This window comes from Lissotriton vulgaris, chromosome 1_1 (genome assembly GCF_964263255.1).
Source record: "Lissotriton vulgaris chromosome 1_1, aLisVul1.2, whole genome shotgun sequence".
Lineage (NCBI taxonomy): Eukaryota > Metazoa > Chordata > Amphibia > Caudata > Salamandridae > Lissotriton > Lissotriton vulgaris.
Genome location: NC_141685.1, coordinates 2134194079 through 2134215716, shown reverse-complemented (window position 1 = coordinate 2134215716; position 21638 = coordinate 2134194079). Strand labels below are relative to the sequence as shown.

Below are 21638 nucleotides of genomic sequence, written 5' to 3'. Positions count from 1 at the left end.
CTTCTTCAGGGCACAGACTGTAGTCTTGATAATGCGTTAGATTGTGTTCTAAAGTGGAAGTTCGTGTTTTTACAAGGCCGTGGTAGATATGATCACAGTGAAGACCTGTGACAATAAGTCTGATGGACACCACAAGACCAACTTAGGGTAACAAAAATGGTAAAGGAGGATTCCTTTATCATCTTGTGTAAAAAGTCTCCAGGATGATAGCGGTGCCCCACATTAAAGCGATGGGGATCTTACCCAGGCTTTGCATTTAATGCTAGAGCTGCAGGGTGTGGGGTCCACTTACCAATAGCTGTGAGTATTCCTACTTGTAGCAGCTGAGTACTCCTTTCACCTGGAGTTCTGGGCTCTGGGAGCATAGTATTTGCAAGCACTCATGGGCATTACTCACGGAGACAACAATTGTTACTTGGCTAAGTGTGTCTGCTGTACTAAAGGGGTCTGAAGGGAAATGCCAATTGCACTGGTGCAGGTTGTGGCGTTGCAGAAATGCCATGCAGGCTATCTCCACAGCAGAACAAAATCAAGATAAGCTCTAATGATTATATGGGCTGCTGTCTGCGCATGTCTCGTGTATTAATCACTGAGAACAAAGGTCTTTTCGGCAACAAGGAAGAGCCACCACCTTCCAGCTCCTCTACGTCAAAGAGCATCTGTTTGCACTCGCACTTTCGGAAAACCAACTAAGTTACTAGTTTTTGTATTTTTAGACATTTCTTTGCGTCGGTGTAACTGGCCTGTGAGGGACGCGGGCTCCTTTTCAGTAGAGCGATGAGCTGAGCGGAACTGTCGTCAGAGCGTGGGCGGGTGGTCAGCAACTTTCACGGCATGGCGCAGCGTGGACAAGATGGGCCGCGCTCCGACTGACAGCCGGGCACTGGGAACTGCTCGACCAAACTCGACCGGCTTCGCAGCGCCTGTGAGCCGAAGGGATAAACATGGATGTGGTGGGCGAAAATGAGGCCTTGCAACAGTTCTTCGAAGGTAAGATTTGGAGTGTGGTGAACAACAAGTGAAAGGCGCGCATTCTACAAAAAATGCGACCAGTGTTAGTGATGTATTATGCATAACTAGCCACCCATTAGCACCTACAGTACCAGCACATTTTGACACTTGCCATCGAAAACAGAGAGGCTTGTAAGGGCACGTTTAATTTCCTGTCAGCCGCGTACATCTCAATCTGTTGGTGGTATTTTAAGGGGTTTACTTTCTCATAGTTTATTTTATGGTTGTATGACCACCTGCATAGTTACCCTCGAACGGCAATGTTTCCTACACTCCCACACTCCCACACCCCCGCCCCAATGAGCCGCGCTGCGCCATCTTCATTGGTCTTGAACGATGCAGCAGCGCACACTCGGACACTCTGGGGGAAGCGCTCTTTCAAAACAGTCCAGAGTGCGTGACACTATGCACTCCGAGTGTCAGTCAAGCAAGAAGATGTCAAAGCAGGTGAAAGGGGCCCATTTGTGCACACCCATAGCATAACATGTTTGGAATGAAGAGGTATGGCATCAGCACTCTGTTGCACTTTGTGTGTACGGTTCACATTTTTTTTTAAACAACAACAAAAACATTATTTAATAAATGAATTAGCAAAATCACCCTGCCTTGTCCTGTACTTCATCTTGATTCTGGTCTGCATGGGGGTTAGCTTGCAGATTGCTACCAGGTTTTGATATGTCAGCAGATTAAACCTTCCAACCATATCACAATTGCAGGAGCTGTTTCCACCTTAATTATTTGCATATAAATATTAACGTTTTAAAAAATGTTTTGACAGTGACATGCAACGGATTTGTAGTCACTCCTACGTTTGTTATATAATGAAACCAAGATGCTGAGATAAATGTGGATTGCCCAGAAGCACTGAGTTTAGTGTTGGTGAAGCCAAGATTGGAACCCCGGTCTTCTAATACTCCATAGACAATAAACACCACTAGTCACTATCACCAAAACCACTATGTGATAGAGCACACATGACCAAATAGTCATGCAGAATATTAAGAAACTAGAAGAATACCCCCCCAAAAATGTTTTGTGGGAAAAGGGCTGAGACTTTTTCTTAAGCGTGGTTGGCTTGGCTCTGTGATACAGGGTTGAGCATAAAGAACCTTTGAGTAGATTCCTTAAAAAAGAATAGTTGGAAAATTCCATGCTACTCTAAACTAACCATAGTAACTTCAAGTAACAGCTCGTTGTACCTGACAGTGTTTAAGGCCAACATTCGTCACCTCAGTGTGCTCTGTAGTCATCACAAAACCTGGGCGGAATTCGCAGAGTTCCGCGTAGTGACAAAAAAACTCTGCCAAGCTATTCGGAGTTCTGTGAGTGGTAGAGTAGGTTACCTCGTGTCGTTCGCACTGATGTTTTGTGCTGGGTGTTTGTCCTGCACTGTAAAATCAGCGTGAACGCCATCAGACACAGTGAAAGAGGGCGCTGCTTCTGTCTGCCACTTCAGTAGAAGTTCTACTCGAGCAGCAGCTTCCTCGGCGTTAACAAAAGCTTTCTCAACGCATGCGGTAGCGACCATCTTTGACCTCCCACCTTGAGAAATCTCGATGGGAAGTGGTCTAGCACTGGATTTTACTCGCTTGCGCTCGGCAACATACAGTTGGCGCGTGCTCGAGGAAAAAATTCTGCTCTGTGTTATTCGTACTCAGTGGAGCTCAAATAACTCTGCAAACGGAGTGGAGTTCACCACCCAGGCTTAGTCATCTGTGTATTATTGCAAGATGAACTGACCAGGTGTAGGGAATGAGATCCTTGTTGGTGGGCAGTAATCCTTGTCATATCCATAAACAAAACACTCTCATCCAAGACAAGGTCTGTAGACAGACACACTCTGTCTCTCTGTTGTGTTGCTGTGTTTACTCATACTCGTGTTTTCCAATTGCATCTGTTTTCTAGTATTTGCATGTTTGCACTGCAATCTGGAAAATAAGGCAGAAATAGGGAAACCCAAAGTTGAGTTTTTGACTATCACTGATGGCCAGATGTGAGGAAATAGTACCCATGCCTTAATGTAGACTGACCTCTATTTCTAGGGCTGACTTCCCAGCACAGCTGTCCTCAGACTTTTTCTGATTTCCAGAAAAAGAGCTTTAATAAGCAGTACTGAGAGATGGGTTTTCGCTCCACCCACATACTTCTCTTCTTGTTTACTATCTTTGGATTGGGCAGAAGGTATATGCTCCCACTCCAATCAAGTATTTTTTGCACCTTGTGGGAAAGCGTATGCTCAGAACAGTAGGCCTAACTGGCTTTTGGTGGAAAACACTGATTTGCATATGGAAAGTCTGAACTGGGGTGGCGAAGTGAGATAAAGAACGAAGATGGATTCAACCCAGATCTGTGACAGGGGGTGTGTCTCAAGTTTCAGCGCTCCGTCCATCATCTCTTTGTGTTTGCTCTTTAAAAGTTACAGCAACGGCACTAGACCTGAATTTCATTTTGTGAAAAACAATGTTAAATCCAATAGACCTTTAAAGAGGATTCTTATTACACTGGGTTCAATCCTGTAGACTTTATGGAACCTTGTAGACTGGTATCTTCTCACATGTAATCTCTCATATTAGCAAACAAGGCAATGGATTTCGTTTTGGTTATCACCTATTCCAAGGGGTAGACGATTTTCACTGCATGAAATCTTGCTTGACCTACTCAACAGAGGTTGAACATTATGTTGCCAGCTGTAATTGTGTATATGTTTGTTATTGTATGCATAGTATTTTGCTCTTTGTGTATTAAACTGTCTGGCCTGACAGCTTTAGTGTCTGGCACGCTCTTGTAAGCAAAAGAAAAAAGAATCAAAAAATACATATATGCAAATATACATATAGAGGACCTTTGTGTCAGCCCACCTCAAATATTTATCTGTTTAAGTGTCCTTCACATTCTACCTCTGCATGGGGTAGTGTGGCAGCCCACTTTAGTCTTTGGCGCTATTGCTATGTGAGCAATAGCATTTTGACTGATCATATTTGCATATGTGCCTGGAAATGAATGTGATTCAGTACTTGGAGTGGTGAGCCAGTCTTTTACGTTTCCATTTTCTCCCTTTTCGTTTTTGTTAGTTTTCAGAGCATCCATTAGCTTCCCAGATGGTGCGACCAACACCTTATTTGACGCTAATTTTATGTGCAGTGAGCTTCATTCCAAGGGAACACAGCATCTTGGTTGTCATCTTAGAATGGTATTGCCCTTAGTTTACCATTGTTCTACATTTCCAAGATGGGCACCACATTTAGAAGGAACATGCAAGCCATCTTGGATAAGTACTACAATGATATACTGTTCGCAGTACCATTCTAAGATGGCCGCCCATTGTGTTTTTTTACCTAGCAGTCATCTTGGAATTATATTGTGCATAGGGTATCATTATTTTAGCATTTCAAAAAAGCCCCACAGTTTTTTATTCATTGTGGCCATGTTGGAAATTTTAAACAGTAATAAACCATCCACATCTCCATTGAAAGATGGCTGTTTGACAACATTTTTAATTGTTTTATTTTGCAAGCAAATGCCTGCCACAATTAGGCTGCAGCATTTTCCTATTTTCTACTTGTATCCTCTTAATTTATCTTGCCAACGCTGCTTAAGTTTGTTTATGTTTCCTTGATAATAAGTGAGTGAATGCAAGTCTAAATCAGTGGGTGGATGAATGGACTCATGAGTACACGGATGTGTGACAGATTACACATATGATGAGCTATACTGTGCCTAAACTCACCAGCTCCTGAAATAGACATTATAAGCCAGATCCATTATCAATGCAAATGCTATGTTATTTATTCTGGTAAGTCATTCTGACCCTTTCTATTCTAATATTTATTAAGCCTGGATCATATTTCATTCATGCCTTTGTAATCTTGTGTAATTTATGGCATTTTGCATTATGATTTTCATGCAAAATTTGCAAGATTACAACATTACGCCTGCCTGCATAATTGAGAAGTAGTCAAGGTAAAAATCTTATTCTGGGACCTATCTGAGCATATAGAACACAAGTTGCTTTTATACCCATCACAAGCAATTTTTTACTGTTTTTTAAAAGTGCTGCCTTCACTAGTGCACATACATTTTCCATAAGCAATGATTTTAAGTGCTAAGTTTTAATTAAAGCTTTTAATGGTGATAAGGGTCCAGCACGAGAAGACAAATAACTAGTGGGTTAAAAAGAGGGAAGAGTGTGGAATATTTAAGCTTAGTCTGCACACATGGTTCTCACACCATACAATATTCAAACCAATAAGACCAATAATTTGGTTTTCAACATAAAAGTAGCTCATTTTAATTAAAGATCCTAAGACTGATCCCTACCTTACCACCTTATTTCGTTCAATGACCTGTAATTATCTGCTTCACTCATTAAACATAAACAATTATCATGTCATTTTTACCTGATACCTATCTCTGTGACAAATTGATGATTTTAGCCTTTGATGCCAAATGCCTAGAAGGAGAACACATGATCGAGCCTGACAACTCCCCACTGACCAATGTAGACACCCCAAGGTCCTCATCCTGGGTTAGTGCTAAAATGCAAATGCTATCTGCAGTCACGCTATACCCTCTAGCTCATGTGTTCCTTTAAAACACAGTTCTTACATCTGGGATGTGAATGTTCCTTTTATAATTGACTGGCTTTTAATCCTGCCGTGACTGATCAAGCTGCATATAAAACTGGTGTCCCTACTTTTTATTGGCCGGGACAACATACTACTCTTGCATTTGCACTGTGACCTAGGCCTGCCGATGATAATTCCAAGTTACACAACGTTTTCTATGACCTGGAGCCACACATTTAGCGTGCCCTTATAGCCACAATGGAGCTACTATATTTGTCCTGGAATGATCGCATGAAGCAACTGTAGGAAATCTATCTTTATTGTGTCGTCACCCCAGATTTTTCACTTCTTGCTGGTCCCTATATTTTTGCTGGTTTTAAAACTTTGTGTACTTCTGTGGTTCCCCTTTGACCATGGTTCAATTGGCATATTTCTAATTGGTATATTTAACTTGCTTATAAGCGCTTGGTATATGATACAAAATGTACCTAGGGCTTGAATACTAAATGCCACATGTGGATTGCTGCACCTATTGTGCCATCACCTGCAGTAGCAGTGCAAACATGGCTTCAGGCCTACCCCATCTCGCCTGACTGTAGCAGTGTAAAAGCTGCAATTTAACCTGTCAAAATAAACCCTTTTGACAGATAAAAATATTCCTTTTATATATTAATCTCGCCCATATGTAGGCCTTGTTGTCCACACGGTAGGGTGCATGGTAATTAAAAGTAGGGCATGTAGAAATGTAATATTAACATGTCCTTACTGGGACTAGCACCCAAAAGGTGTTTTTCACTGTTTGAAGGCTGGCTGGCCCATAGTGAAAACGGGAGTGCACATTAAAATCCTAATACAGTATCTCAGGAGTTGGACTAGCTAGAAAATTAATTAAACAACTAGTTTTACTAGTTATCAACATCCAATTCAGTGGTGAAGTCAGATTTTTAATAACCATTAAGGAAGAGTGACCTTTAGAAAGTTACCATTGGCCTGCCTGGAAATCCTAGAGATTAATTTAATTTGCTCTCAAAGTTCTCGCAGCCACTGATAAGCATTTGAATAGATGTGAAAAAGCTGTGACATGTCTCCCAAGAACAAACAAAAGGCTAACCTGAATGGGCAGAGGTGATTCCTCTGAGCCTCCCGGAGTATGCAGGGTGGGGCTGTGAGAATTCTTTTTGACATTGCAGTGTTAAATCCTGCTTGACAGGTTGGCTGAGTTTACATATAACATTTAGGGTACATTTGAAAGGAAGGAAAACCGGATGCCAAAACAATTATTGTGTGTCCACTGTATGGTTGATGGTACTCCCTACGCTGTCTATTGACCAGGGATAAATGTGGCATCTCCAGGCATCCACCTCAGAACACTCCTGGACCTGAGAAAGAAGAGAAGAGGACTTGGCCTGCTGCCTGTGATCAGCCCAAAGGAATGGGACCTGTTTTCTCTTGTACCTGGCCAAATAAAAGAACTCCTGGCGTCATAAGGCTGACCTTCAGTTAAACTTACCAGAATTTCACAGGCTACAAGAAGCCTATTCCTAAAAATACCCAGTTGAGCAGTGGTAAATGGACCTGAATTGGACCCTGTGTTTGGCCTCTTCCTGATACCCTATGTCTCTAAATAGCTCCCATGGAGTCCTAGGCGGTTTCAGAAGTGTACTGTTGTTTGTAAGAACAAAAAATGCAATCAATGCTTCCTCATAAGTATATGCCAAAGACCGGCGTCAATGGCGTTTCTACACATAATGTTTTCAAGGTCATCATCAGGACAGGGGAAATATTTATAGAGCATCCAATCAAAATAATGTGTGTAATCAGCGCCAGGACACCCCAGGGTAACAGAGCGCATTAAAAATTCCGCTAACATAACATAACAAGTCAAACATGCTCCCAAAATATGCACAGGCACCTCATAGTAACCGCATCAGCCGGACTAGTCAGACCAGTCTGCATATCGCTCCCCGTCAATGCGGATGACAGGAGCGATATTCAGACTGGTTTGGTATATACATATGAGGAAGCATTGATTGCATTTTTTGTTCTTGTTCTTTGTTGGGCATATTTTGTTTTATAATTTTATCTCCTTTTGCCATTGTTCTCTTGTTTACACTGTAAATCATGCTTTTAGTGATGTCTCATGTGTAACTATGTGAGCACCTTTTATGTATTCTTCAACTGTTTTGTAATTGTTTTTCTATATTTACTATTTTAGTAAAAAAGTATGCTTTTATATTAATTATTGTTTTTGTTTTAGATACTTCTTTAAGATTTCTTATCTAGATATTTCTTTGTGTTTTCGAGCCTACGAATTTTCAATAGCTTATTGTTAACAATTTTCTCGAGCCATTGTAGCTGTAATATTGTTAATCTACCCCAGGTTTGGGGAAAAGGGTTGCCCCTGTTTGATGTAAGCCCATTGGCTATCATTGGCACTTAGTGCTTCTTGGTGCTTTTCCTACTTAAAGATTGGAAAAAATATCTCTGGTTCTCCTTATTGGATATTTGTTATTTTGGTGTGATTTTGTTTATTAAAGATCACTCTATTCTGGGATTGTTATTGTTTTACATTTCAAGTTTGTTGTTTTGGTACTGCATAATGACTTTACACATTGCACCACAATGCACTAAAGAGGTTGAGCTCACGTTAATTTTGTAATTTTGAGGGTTCACCACCTCAAATGATAATCCAGTAAATGTCTGCTTTCCAATGAACATTTCCCCTGACCCATGTGCTAACATTCTGTGTGCATGCGCTGATTGTGTGTATGCAGGTGTAATGTGTAGCACATGCATGGTAACTAGATTGTGTTTATGGTGAGAGTCTGATTGTCCCTGATGTGGCATGGCAGAGGGTGGAGGCCTATTTCCCGGACAGTTTAAGTGTATTGACTGCATTCCAGTGGCTGAAGGATGGGTACCCAGACACTGAAGTGAGGTAGGATGAAGACAGGGCTACTAGTAGAAACCCAATGTGATCCTTTTACCAAGTGATTGTTAATTAGTGCTTACTGAGCAATACCATATGGTGGATGGTAGGGGTAAGGGGTAGGTGGACAGTTTCCTGTAGTCAAAGGTTTGGAAGTTTCTAGTGAGGACCTGTCTTTTTCTCTTCCTCTGTTTGCTGCTACAGAACGACTGATGACAGCTCATTATACCATTGTTTTGGACAATCCTGCTTTGAACCATCCTCATCAGTACCTGCTATTTGAGTCATCACTTTGCACAACAGCTTTGTCTGTATTACAGCAAGAAAATTACATTTGAAAGGATTAATCTCTACTGGTTCTAAAACCTTTGACATTAGATCAGCATCCCCTAATTTGAGACAGGAATATCCTCTGCATGGTATTCCCCTGCCTGAGTTCAAAACTGTGTGTATCTGGAATATTGACTTTTGATTTTTGGCCATGGCGGCACACTAATCTAGAGTGTGTGTGCACAAGCCTAGGCCTGTCATGGATTATCAGTAGGTCCTGGGCTAGTCCTGTGCCCCGAAGGGGGCACACCAGGAATGCCCTCTTGTATGTATAGTGGACTATTATCACTGTTATGGGTTTAACATAACTTACCATATTTTGAGAATCCATAGTCTGACCAAACATTTTTTATCTGAGTCACTGGCCTTCCGGACATCTCATATAAAGTTCTGTTTCAATGTTCTTACCCAGTCCTTTGCAATAACATCATGAGTGTGTGTCAAGAGATTGAGACTTCAGGTGATGTAGCCCCCTATATCTGGAACTCTTGCTTTCAGTGCAGACGACAACCCATCATGAGTGTGTGTCGAGAGATATAGACTGCAGATGATGTCCCCTCACCTCTGGAAGGCAGCCTGTGTGGTAAATACCTGGTATATGTGTGAGCTGGAGTAATGGGGGCCCGTGGAAGTCAAGATGGAGGCAAAGAATGGTTGATTGGTCACATGCCTGAATCTTGAGGGAGGAGACCTAGACACTGAAGTCAGTGGAGAGCATACATAACTCCTTTAGATACTCTTATGAAGGATTTTGGTTAGCAAAGTGCTGGCGAGTAATCTTCCTGAGCCTCAACGTGATGGAGGGATGAAGGGTAAGGCTACAGACTCTGTTGAGAAAAGTGTGAAAACCTTTAGGTGAGGAGTGCCCTTTTGTTTTTCCCTGTTTGCTTCTTCAGTTTGGCTGTTGACAGCCAGTTATGGAAGCCTCACACCTATTTGTGCCTCTGTTGTGGATGCTTCAGAATGGAATCAACCCTGCTGTGTAGAGCAGAACTTCCCTTCACTCAAAGGCTGTATCTGGAGAGAACAGTCTGGTAAGGACACTAGAAAAGGAAAGCACCCTATATTTGTTCTTTAGTTTTGGAAGTAAATCTACATTGAGAAGTGTGGCTCAATGGTTAGATCGGCAGACCCTGATCGAGAGGTCTAGCCCGGGACCAGGGTTCAATTCCCTGCCTCGGCGGGTCTTGGGCTCAAAAATTCCACGGACCTGATAATTCTCGCCTCGGTGCCTATTCCAATCATGGAGTCCCACTCTGCAACTTTGGGCAATAGCTTGCTTAACCTCCACAACGCTAAGGATGCCTGGCCTCCACCTTGTGGGTGCCCAGGAGTGGACGCCTCACAGGGAAAGCCAGGATGGGTTCCACAGCGGTATTCGTACAAGCGCCTTGAGACCCTTGCGGGTGAGTAGTGCGCTATACAAGTATCAATTTACATTTTACATTTACATCCACTGTCTGCCAGTGTAGAAACTTGGAAGTCAATAATATACCTTGTTGTTCCAGTTCCAAGTACTGTATGGCCAAGGAAGGGAGTGCCCCAGAGAATACTCAGATGGCTGCTGTGTTACCAAGGTTGTTATTGGTCTGAAAGCCAATCTCCCAGAGCTGAGGTGAGATCACCTGGTCTGTGTCTCTTGCTGGAGAATCTGTGTACCTGTCCTAAAGTGCCTAGAAGCCTTACTGCCTGCTGAGGGAAGGAAGGCGTCTGCCTATTCTGCAGGAGGAGAGATGGGCCGGGAAGAGTGATGTGCAGCACATCTCCTGTGGATGTAAGGCACGTAGAAGAGCAATCTGTTGGAGAGCAATCCAAGAGGATGAATGCCAGAGGGTCCCCCAGACTGTAATAAGGATTTCAGTTGGGTACCACAACTCTGCTATGTCTGGATCACAGTGGGTTGGCCACCCCAGTGACTGCATTTTGTGATTGGCCTCTGTGGGTCACTAACTACTGAAGTTGCAATCGACCCATGCAGGGCTTGAACTGGCAAAGTTGTGATCAGTCTGTGCGGGGCAGCAAATGCCAAAGCTGTGATCGACCTGTGTTGGACTGCAACTGCCAGGGCTGTCACTGGCCTTGTGTAGGCTGCAACTGGTGAATTTGGAATCAACCCATGCGGGGCTGCAACTGCTCAAGCTGTGATCGACCCTTGGTGAGCTGCAACTGCAATGTGTCGAAAGGTTTTATCAGAGGGTCCAACCGGCCTAATTGTGGCCTTCAACCATTAATATCTGAGGCCCAAGGGATGATGCTTACCATTTGATTGAGTCGCACCATACCATGCAAGGACTGCTGCTTTTTGAACCCACACTGAAGAATCAGCATGGGCATACCACCAAATGTGGCCCAGCACCTGAGGCGAGAAGTACTACAAAACTGGCTGCTAGTGCACCTCTGTGCCTCTCATGGGCAGGTAAGAGACTAAAACTGAGTGCACATTCTGTGTGGGGGTGATTACACTTAACATGAGCTAATTCCATACTACTCCTGCATTCCCCTAAAGATGGAGGGGACCACCCAAATCTAAGGCGAGAACTTGGGTACAGTGGGGACAATGACAGAGCCCGGTGGGCCCAGCACCAGCCAAAGTAGTGGTCAGGGACGATAATTTGTCACCAGTAGTTTGTAGTATTGAGTACCATTCTGTATATAAAGTGTTTTGTTTCTTGAAAAGGTAAGCAGTGGATAGGACATTCTTCTTATTGAATCTGCTTGCCCTTTGAGCACCTTGAATGGGGTCTGGCACAATGATGGTGAAATGAATGTAAAAATTTAACCCAAATTCCCTCCCCACCACATTGTTTCAGTTCCAAGTTCTTCCCAGCAAAGGAAGAGAGTATTCCACAAAGGGCTTGTAGAGCAAAAGTGTGGCCAGGGCTGCTGTATGCATGACAGTCAATCTCTCAGATATAAGGGAACACCATCTGAAATCTGTGAACCATGCTGGAGAAACTAAAGGTCTGTCTAGTGCCTATTAGCAAATCTGCCTAACAGAACACCCTAAATTCGATGAATCTGTTATTGTGTTAAACCTCAGTTTCATAAGACAATTTGTCCCTGAGGCAATGCACCTCTCAACCCAACAAAAATATCAGGAGTACAGTCCATTAAGTAAAGAGCCTTCTCTATAGAACCCCAGCGTTCTAGATCAGTGGAATAATTTAAAAGATTTAATACAAAAATTCAAAAAGTGTGAAATACAAAAATTCAAAAAGTGTATATATAATAATTGCCATGATGGCTGTCAGTAAATAGAATATTACGGACAAGTGCAAAATCAAAAATATTCTAAGTCTCAAGTGGCCAGCAAAATCAAGAAAGAAACTAACAGCATTCCTAGCAGCATTTAGGCAAGCTCAGAAAAGCTCTGTTTTATTCCAAAAATCATTTAAACTACGGAATCATCATTGTATGATAAAATGTGTTACAATCTCAGCAAATCATAGCACAGTCTCATTAAGCGTCATATAGCCTCAACAGCTAAGCACTATCCTATATGAATATTGATTATTATTATTATTATTTAACGATTTGTAGAGCGCCTGGTGACCCGGAGGCATCCCCGCGCTGTAAGAACTTGCGATGACCAAGAATGGAAAGGTGGTCCTATTTGGGGAAGAGGAGGGTTTTTAGCTGTTTGCGGAAGCGTAGGTAGCAGGGTTCCAGCCGCAGACGGCGTGGGAGCGAGTTCCAGCCTGAGGACGCTTTTACTGAAAAGCGTCGACCACCAGTGCGAGCCCTCCTGAATCTTGGGACATTAGCCAGACGCTCATTGTCCAAGCGCAGGAATCTTGGTGCTTTATACGGGGTGACCATGTCTCTCAGGATCGAAGGGCCTAGACCGTTGAGGAGTTTATGGGCGGTACACATTGCTTTAAACTCTATCCTCTCTCGCACTGGGAGCCAGTGGAGAGCCTTGAGCGCTGGTCTGGCAGAGGCTCTGGAGGGAAGATTCATCAGCATCCGAGCAGCCGCATTCTGGGTGCGTTGAAGCTTTGCCAGAGTAGTTTCGGGGGCTCCTAGATAGACGGCGTTACTGTAGTCCAATCGTGCAAGGATCAGGCCTTGAACCAGGAGTTTCCTAGATGGAGGGGGGAGCAGCGGAAGGATCTTGCGGATTGATCGCATGAGTCCGAAGCAGGTTCCCGCTGTTAAGGATGCCTGAGTTTTCATGGACAGATCTGGTTCGAGCCAGACCCCCAAAGTTTTGATTTCCTTCTTCGGGGCGGGCACCTCACCAAAAGCATCGGGCCAGACAGATGGTGGAATAGCTGACCATTTCTTGCCCATCAGCATGACTTCGGTTTTAGATCCGTTGAGCTTGAGTGATGACTCGCACATCCAGAGATGGATTTCCTGGAGGCAGTTCAACAGATTGTCTGGGCAGTGGTCAAGATGTGAGAGCGAGACGACCAGTTGCGTGTCGTCCGCATAGCTCACAATCTTGATACCGAATGGGGCAACTACGTCCTCCAAAGGGGCCATATAGGCGTTAAACAAGGTGGGACTTAGCGAGGACCCCTGGGGGACCCCGCTAGACAGAGGCAGGGAAGCTGAGCGGGAGTTGCCGTCCCAGACCTGGAATGAACGGCCCGACAGAAATGACTCTATCCAGGCCAATGCGGTGCCCCCGAGTCCCGCCCTGGCCAGCCGGTGGAGCAAGACACGGTGGTTCACCGTGTCAAAGGCTGCACTAAGGTCCAGGAGGATCACTGCCACTGACCCCCCTGAATCCAAAATGCACCTTGCCTCCTCAATGACTGCGAGGAGGGCAGTGTCCGTGCCGTGGCCAGGACGAAACCCAGTTTGGGACCGACGAAGTAGGTTGTTGGATTCGAGGAACTGGGACAGTTGGACATTGACCAGTTTTTCAGCCATTTTGCTGATGCCCGGGAGGAGCGAGATCGGCCTGTAGTTAGCCAGGTCGGCGGGGTCTAGTTGGGTTTTTTTAAGAAGGGCTTTAACTACTGCCCCCTTCCAGCTCAGAGGGACAGAGCCTTTGGACAGCGAGGTGTTGATCAGCTCCATGATAGGGGACACGATAGCAGGGGCAACTGCTTTCAGGAATCTCATGGGGGCGGGGTCACAAGGGGAGCCGCTTTTCATCTTGGCCAGAGTCTTTCCCACTTCGTCCAGAGAAACCGCCCTAAAAGCAGTCAGCTGTGGGTGTGGGGTGTTTCCTGAGCGGGTGTCAGGCACATCATTGTCCCTGTAGTTTAGCTGGCTGGGTTGCGGGAGTGAGGCTAAGATGTGGGAGATTTTGGAGTCGAAGTAGGTTGCAAGTTCGTCGCTCCTGCCCGGAAGGGACCTGTTGGAAGAGGGGGGTAGTGGTATTTTCAGCAGCTCTTTGGCGATGAGGTAAGACTCTCTCGCCGAGTTGGTGGCATTTTTTATTCTCGCATCGTAGTATGAAGCTTTAGTAAGTTTCAGGGCAGATTTATAGGTTCTCACCGACCTTCGGTAGGCATCCTTACTGGAGTGGAGCCAGTCCTTTCTCCACAGTCGCTCCGCTTTTTTGCATTCCTTGCGGAGGGTTCTGAGTTCCGGGCTGAACCATGGGGCTGATCCTGCCTTTCCGTTTTTATCTTCGCGCGTTTTTATGGGGAGGATAGAATCAAGAGAGTTGGAAATCCACTTCCTAAAATTGCTGTCCGCTGTAACAGGATCCTCTGAGGGGGCAGGGGTAGTAAAATCCAGGGCTCTGGCCCAGTCCTCTGTAGAGAGTCTGGACCATGCCCTGTCCCGGGTGTAGGTGACGGGCTTGTGGGGCTTTCTGAATTCTCCTGGCCAAAAGAGAGGGACCAAAAAATGGTCCAGTCCTCCTCCTCTGCCAGAGGGGCGTAATTGGGACTGGATGAGGAAGCCCGGGGGCAAGGCTAAAACCCATTCTGCCCACTATTTTCTAATTCTATTCGTAGATGGTGGAACAAACTAGACACATGAACAACAGAAATCTATTATGAATGAATAGGGTATAGTGAGCTACCGGAAGAAATTTGAAGTAGTAGTTTCAGTTCGTGACTGGGCCGGGAAATATTCATCGAGAACAGCATGAACACTGACAATGGAAATAAATAAACATGATTTTGCATGACTATGTGCTGCAGAAGTAAACACTGAAATGTGAAGGTTGAAGACAGGGTAACATCCATTTTGAAAAGATGGCTGCTAGGTCCAAATTGAGGCCTATTTAACCAGAGTCAGACAAACACACGTCTACACATCAAATTTGGTGTAAAAAGAATAGTACTATACCAGTGTGTATATGTACATTGCAGTGCATAACCACATTCATCACACTAATAAGAAAATAGTGCACAAAACCCTTCTACAAATGCCCCCCTCTGATTATTCTATAATCACTAAAAACCCACAATTAACCTAATTAGTCAATAATAACACAACTGTCTTCAGCACTTTCTTCTTTCCGTTTCATTCATCCATAATTTTCAGCTGATTGTATAAAAGATCTCTGGCATCCTCCATCTCGAATTCTTCAATTTTTCTTTTTAACGATCCTCTTTTATTTTACATCCACAATTTAGAAACAAATGCTCAGAAATTTTGAATAAGAGAAACAAAGCAATTGCACAAATCATCACAATGACTATAGGTTTTAAGAACAACTTAAACATGCTCCCTGCCAAACTATCAAATATTCACCTCACTTGATAAACCTCTTTCCTATCTCGCTATCCTAGGAACCTACTGCTTCCCACAAGCCATGTTCCTCTATAGCTCGGACTTCACAAGAAATATTAGTTATGTTAAAATTATTGCATTAATGATCTTCCTGTTATTGGGTATAAAGGTGCAACACAGGTTAATTTTCAAAACCCTGAAAAACCCCGTCATCTTTCATGAGAGGAATATCTTAACGCCAAACGTGTTCACGTTATCATTGCCAACATTGCATTTAGTTCAGAATTAATCTGTGTTAAGGCACTGGCTATGTTAGAAGCAAGCCGATCCATAGCATAGACAACAGTCTAATTTTCACATCATTCATAACCACACCTATAGATTGTATCATAGCTCCTAATATATTTCATAATATCTGCCTAAAACAGGTTTCACTCTTTTGAAACCAACAGCATCATTCATTCCATGCCCTTGGTAAACTCTAGGAAACACCAAAGCAAGATAGCAAGAACCAACCCAAATACCAGACAGTTTTAATTAAGGAGTCTTACCACACACATACATCCCTCTCAGAATTGGCCCTTCAGCAACCAAGAAATCACCACTAACAACATACCTTCTTTCACATTTACTTTCACCCTCATATTCAATTGACTTGACTCCTGTAGGCTCATGAGGCCCAATACACAGGTCACTGTTTTTCTCATGCTCCTATTCTCAATCTTAAATGCGAATTCAAAAATCTAAATTATTTCTCAGCATTACCTTTTTCTCTCAAACAATTTTCACTCTCCTCTCATTATATTCCCTACCAAACTCGTGCTCTTCTTCACAAAAAATGTACACATACTCCTGTTTAGTTTTATTAGTATAATGGTTAATTTGTCAACTGTATTCAGAAATTTCCAATTTGTAGCATCTGTAACCTCTTCGGAAACAGGAATGTTTCCCAGTGAAAAGTTAAACTTGACAGATAAGGTGATTAAAACTCATGTTTATTGGAAATACTGCAAACACGATACAAGCTAAACAGAGGGAATTAGAAGTTGTTGGTAGTGTGCTCCTTCACTAGCAGAAGAAGGGTGAAAAGTCTACACAAAAACAATCCTTAACCCCCATAATATCCTCACACTCACCCACCATTTTAGTATAGATGTTATCATAAAAAATGAATTAAGCTCTTCATATTTATGATAGTGTTAGATCCAACATCATGATGCACTGTATTTAATATAACTTTTGTGGAGGCGTATCTCACCAGAGAAAAGTGGCACAACAATAAACTAACTATGACTATTTGTGTCATTATTAAAAAGAGTAGAACAATGATTCTGCAGCATTTGCAACATGCCAAAGGTAATATAACTTTTCTTCCTCCTTCCTTTAAAAGTAATAGTCAAAAATTCAAAAACAAAATAGACTTTAAAAAGTTTTTTTGTTATTACTTTTTTTAGCAGCTCTCTTGGTTCAGTTGATGCAGTTCATATTCTCGAAACTCTTTTCTTCATCTGGATTCTTTTGGAAAGTTAAAACTGATTTAACCACTGTCTGTCCTTTCACTCAATGTTCTAGGTGGCTTTTCTTCTAGTTCGTTTCCAAAAATGAATTGCCAACTGTTCATTGGACTGCAGATCTCTGTATCTGATTCTTTTTCTTTTTCAGACACAGAAGCTAGATACACCCATTCAGGTGAAGCATCCTTCATGTTTAGAATTCTCATCTTGCTGGTCTTTTAGTAGCTGGTGACTCACTTTCACTATTCTCTGAATCAATTTCAATCAATTTAAGATCTCCTTTGATTTTAGTCTTCTGCCAGCGCTTTTTTTTACAGGTTCTCTTTACTATCTCTGATGTCTCGACTCTTGCATCTTTACTTGTGACTACTGCTTAATCTTCTCCACTCACTGATAAACTTCTAGTTTGATCATCATCAGCAACTTGTGTCACTGTGAACTGCTTTCTCACTTTGGGGGTTCTCGAGACTCAAATTTGCAACTGGAGTCTTTCACTGGTTGGATCCAAGACTATTTCTTCTTGCTGCTAACTTTGCAACAACTCTTTGCTCTAACACTCAATTTGAAACTTGCCACTGCTACTGGTGCCTTCACCTATATATTCACTCTTTTCAGCTGCAACTTCTCCAACTTCACTTTTTCCAAAATATCTTCATTACCCATTTGATCCACACTGCAAACTCAAACTTCACTCTGTGAATCAGTGGTTGTTGTCACCACTTCTTTATTCATAGCTTACACTCTTCTCATGTGAGCAGAGTGGATCCTCTGCTGGACTCAGGCACACTTCACAGCAGTGATAGTCACAAGTATGACTTTAAATTGGCCTCTCAAGCGCTCTTCTAAACCATTCATGCTTATTTATAAGAACCCAATCTGCAGGGCTCATGGGGTATTTCTTTTGTGAATGGTGTTGCCAAATTTACCTGATGAGAAACAGATTTCATAATACCAACCACACGTTTGCAGTAGCCTAGAATGATGCCATTAGTTATTAAATCACATGTTGGTGAAGGAATATAAGTCAATCTAATTTCCTTGACCATTAGCACACCTTTGGGCGAGAGACCAGTCTTTTCATCTGGGGTGCTTCTAATACTCATCGGGACAAGAGGAAGCATGTCAGGCCATTTCAAACTAGTGGATGTTCATACTTTGGGCAGTTTGTTTGATTTCACAGTTTTGTTCTCAGGTGGACAATACCTCGCCATCTGGTCAGCATATTTATTTCCAAGCCTAACCATATCTCTTCCAGTCTTATAGGCAGCACACAGCCACTGCAGCATCTTTTGGCTGTTGTATTTTGTCCAACAAATTAAGTATATAGGAACTATTCCTAATGGGAGTCCCCGAGGATGTCATAAAACATCTTTGTGACCATAACTGTCCAGAGTCACGGACCACTACAAAGTCTTAAATATTTATTCTATTAGAACACAAAATACGGACACATCTGAAAAGGTTTCACGGCCTAAATGATCACACTAGCTATCTAATTCTGAAAATACTTACATGGTGTACAAAAACGTATAAACCTCCCTATTGCTTCGGACGAATTTCCCCCCACTTTCTTCCTATGTCACTAGAATACATTTGGAGTCAGAGCTTATTTCTTACTATAGTGGCCAAGTTTAGGTTATCCCATATTGCTGCATAGCCAATGGATTTTGACTACAAAAGCGTAGTATGGCAACCACTAATTGGCGGGGTTGGAGGGTTTATTAGAAAAGGCTATCCTATGTCTAATATTCCCTCTACCCCAATTCAAAGTAAAATAAATGTTTTTAAAAAAAATAAATCAAAACACCTTTAACATTTCATATAAAGCGCAAAGCTTCTGCCTAAAGCAATTAACCATTCTTTTGTAACATGGAGAAAAAGAAAAACACCATCTGCCTGCAAATATACGTAAATAAGTGAACGGGTAAAGTAGGGCACGGGTTCAAAGAAATGTTACACTGCCGTTAACTGCTACAAGTGTAATGTTGTAAAGCACCTCTATCTCAGCGATTGGACTTCAGCAAAGGAAAAATGAGGATATACGTTTAAAGTTTTTGCATAGTCCTATGCAGGTTTTTTAAAAACATCTTCTGAAATTTACAAAAGGAAAAGACTAAGACAATCAAATACTACCTTGACCGTCTATCCTTTTTCAATTTTTCAGAACATTTGTCCATGGTCTTTTCATTATCGCCTCTACATTTAGGACAGTACCATTTTCCCTCCGGTTTGTAAGTCAATCCAACGCATGAAAAATGAAACCATTCAATTAAGCACTGTTCATTGTCGCATCCTATCATCTCACCATAAGACACCTGCTTGCATAAGCAGTAAGTAGGTTCATTGGGATCTATAGCATATTCAACGGGAGATGCAACACGTTCCGGTTTGGGCTTGGACCGCTTCTTCTTCTTAGTAGATTTGGATTTCTTTTCTTTCGGTGGCGGCTCCTCACCTTCATCAGTCCCATTGCCCATGTGGCTCAAGTCTCTGCCCTCACTGTTCCTTTGCCGGCGTGCTCTTCTGGAAGATCGTTCAGTGTGGCTGGATTCCAGCTTAGCCTTCTCTATAGGCTTTTCGTTTTCTGGTGGTTCCTGAAAATACTGGCAATGGGCATCCATTTGTCGGACATGGTTCTCAACCAGCTCCAGCATTTGAGTCACTATGTGAAGCTTTTCATCTCCCAGTTCTTGGCTGCTAATTAGTGCTCGTTGGAGATGCTGCTGTAAACGTTTTTTCTGATTAGGGTCGCTTTCATTCACAAGCTGCTCATAGACCTCGTCAATTTCATTTAAAACTTCTCGGTAACGCGTGTCTATCTCCCGCAGCAGGGAGACGCTGCACTGAATCTCAAGAGGCATCGACTCGACGCAGTCCAGATATTGCTCCACGTACGAAGCAAGTATGGTGCGATCTTCTTCTACGCCAACTGGGCTGCTGCCACCGCCACCCCCGGGGGAGCCTTGCTGAGGTCCCAGCATCCTAACACGGGGCAGGGACAGACTAAAACCCCGGCGATGGACCGGGAATCGTCATCTTGCTAGGGGGACTTGCAGCCTTCCTCTGCTTCTAAACGTTGCCTTTCCCGGTACCGGGGATTCTCTCCGCCACTACCAGTCTGATGCTTTCTGCGCATCTACAAAGTCATATTTGCTGTCTGTATAGGTCAGTGCTTTCAAATCTTCTGCAAGGCAACAAGCTGTTGTCAGTGCAATCAACTCTGCCACTTCAGCTGAAATAGTATTTCGCATGTATGATGCTTCAAGAACTTCAGAAATTGAACAAACTACATAAGCAGACTTCAGTGCTCGGCAATGGTGTGTCAGACAAAACCACCTGCAAACAGAATTAGCTCAGCCAATTCAAGAGGAATTTCTATATATATCTGGTTTTGGTTTGGTAAATACCTCTGTGACACTGATGAGTCATGCTCTAGTTCATCATCTTCATCATCAACATTATGACTCCTGTCTTTATCTTCACGATTATCCGAAAAAGGAAGCAGTGGTGCAGATTTAAGAGATTATACCTTTTAATCGAGATATTCTCAGCTGCCAGTATGACTTGTTCACATCGGTCAGACGACTGTTCGTCTGTGTACTGTCAGCAGAGTCTCAACTCAATGAGGAACAAACTCAATTAATGTATGTCCCTTCACAATTCCTTCACTTTGCTCAATTGCAATGCAAAAAACTGGAACTGCTTTCAGATAACCAGGAAGAATTACTGCTTCTGGATCTAACAAAGCTGACAGGTAGGCCAGTGGGCTCATGACTCCACCATGTTCTTGAGTATGGACTAAAGAACCAAACTTGCAGCCACGTTAATTTTAAAATAAAGCAGCGCCAGCGGAGCCCACCCGCGGCCTGCCTGCAGTGTCCCCGCCGCGCAGCGTGTGATAAATGCGGCGGCGGGGTGAAGGAAAACGCCTGCAGCGTGTGGAGTGCTGCGAGGTGCTGTAGGCTGACAGCGGAGCCTACCCGCATGGCCATGGTGCCCGGAAAGTAAACTGACTACAGCAGGACCAGCGGAGCCCACCCGCGGCCTGCCTGTGATGCCGACTGTCCCCCGTCGTGAGGGTGAATAAACTTTAACAAAGCCAGGCTCGCGGAGCCCACCCGCGGCCTGCCTGCAGTGCCCCTCCCCCCGCCGTGTGTGTGAAGTGCGGCGGAGTGGTGAAAGACTACCGGAATGCGCCCGCAGCGTGAGGGGAGCTGCCAGGCGCCTAAATCATGAAGCGGAGCCCACCCGCGAATGGCCGAAGCAGCGCCAGCACCCCTACACTGACCCGGCAAGCAGGAGAGAAGACTGCGACCTGTGAGCCGCCAGCGAGCACCCCCCCCCCCCCTCCGCGCAGCCGAGAGACTGTAAGAGGCAGCGGCGGCAGGGGAGAGTGATAAGGAGACACACTGAAGCGGAGCCCACCCGCGATTACACTGAGCCGACTTCCTTTGCACCAACACCAAGGGTGGAAAAGAATACAGATCCTCACCCCAGCAGCGTGTGAACTGCTGAAGGCTGCCGCGGTGGGGGTGAGGACAACAAGGAAAGAGGACTGCACATGGCCCGAGGCTGGTAGGAGCAGCACCAGCCCCTTTCCCCCGCAGCGCTGCATAGGTGTTTGCCAAGATGGAACTGCCCAAA

The 21638-nt window shown here is 43.7% G+C and overlaps 1 protein-coding gene and 1 pseudogene across 1 annotated transcript in view; one reads left to right on the top strand and one right to left on the bottom strand.

Annotated features, from left to right (window-relative positions):
• The first annotated feature begins 588 nt into the window (after positions 1–588).
• MYRFL (myelin regulatory factor like) overlaps positions 589–21638 on the top strand; it is a 1005707-nt gene continuing 984657 nt past the window's right edge. Inside the window, exon 1 of the mRNA XM_086921958.1 lies at positions 589–990. Within this exon, the coding sequence (XP_086778084.1) occupies positions 945–990 (46 nt within the window). The 5' untranslated portion in view covers positions 589–944. The remainder of the gene's footprint in view (positions 991–21638) is intronic.
• On the bottom strand, positions 18406–20116 carry LOC147751712 (inhibitor of growth protein 2 pseudogene; annotated as a pseudogene).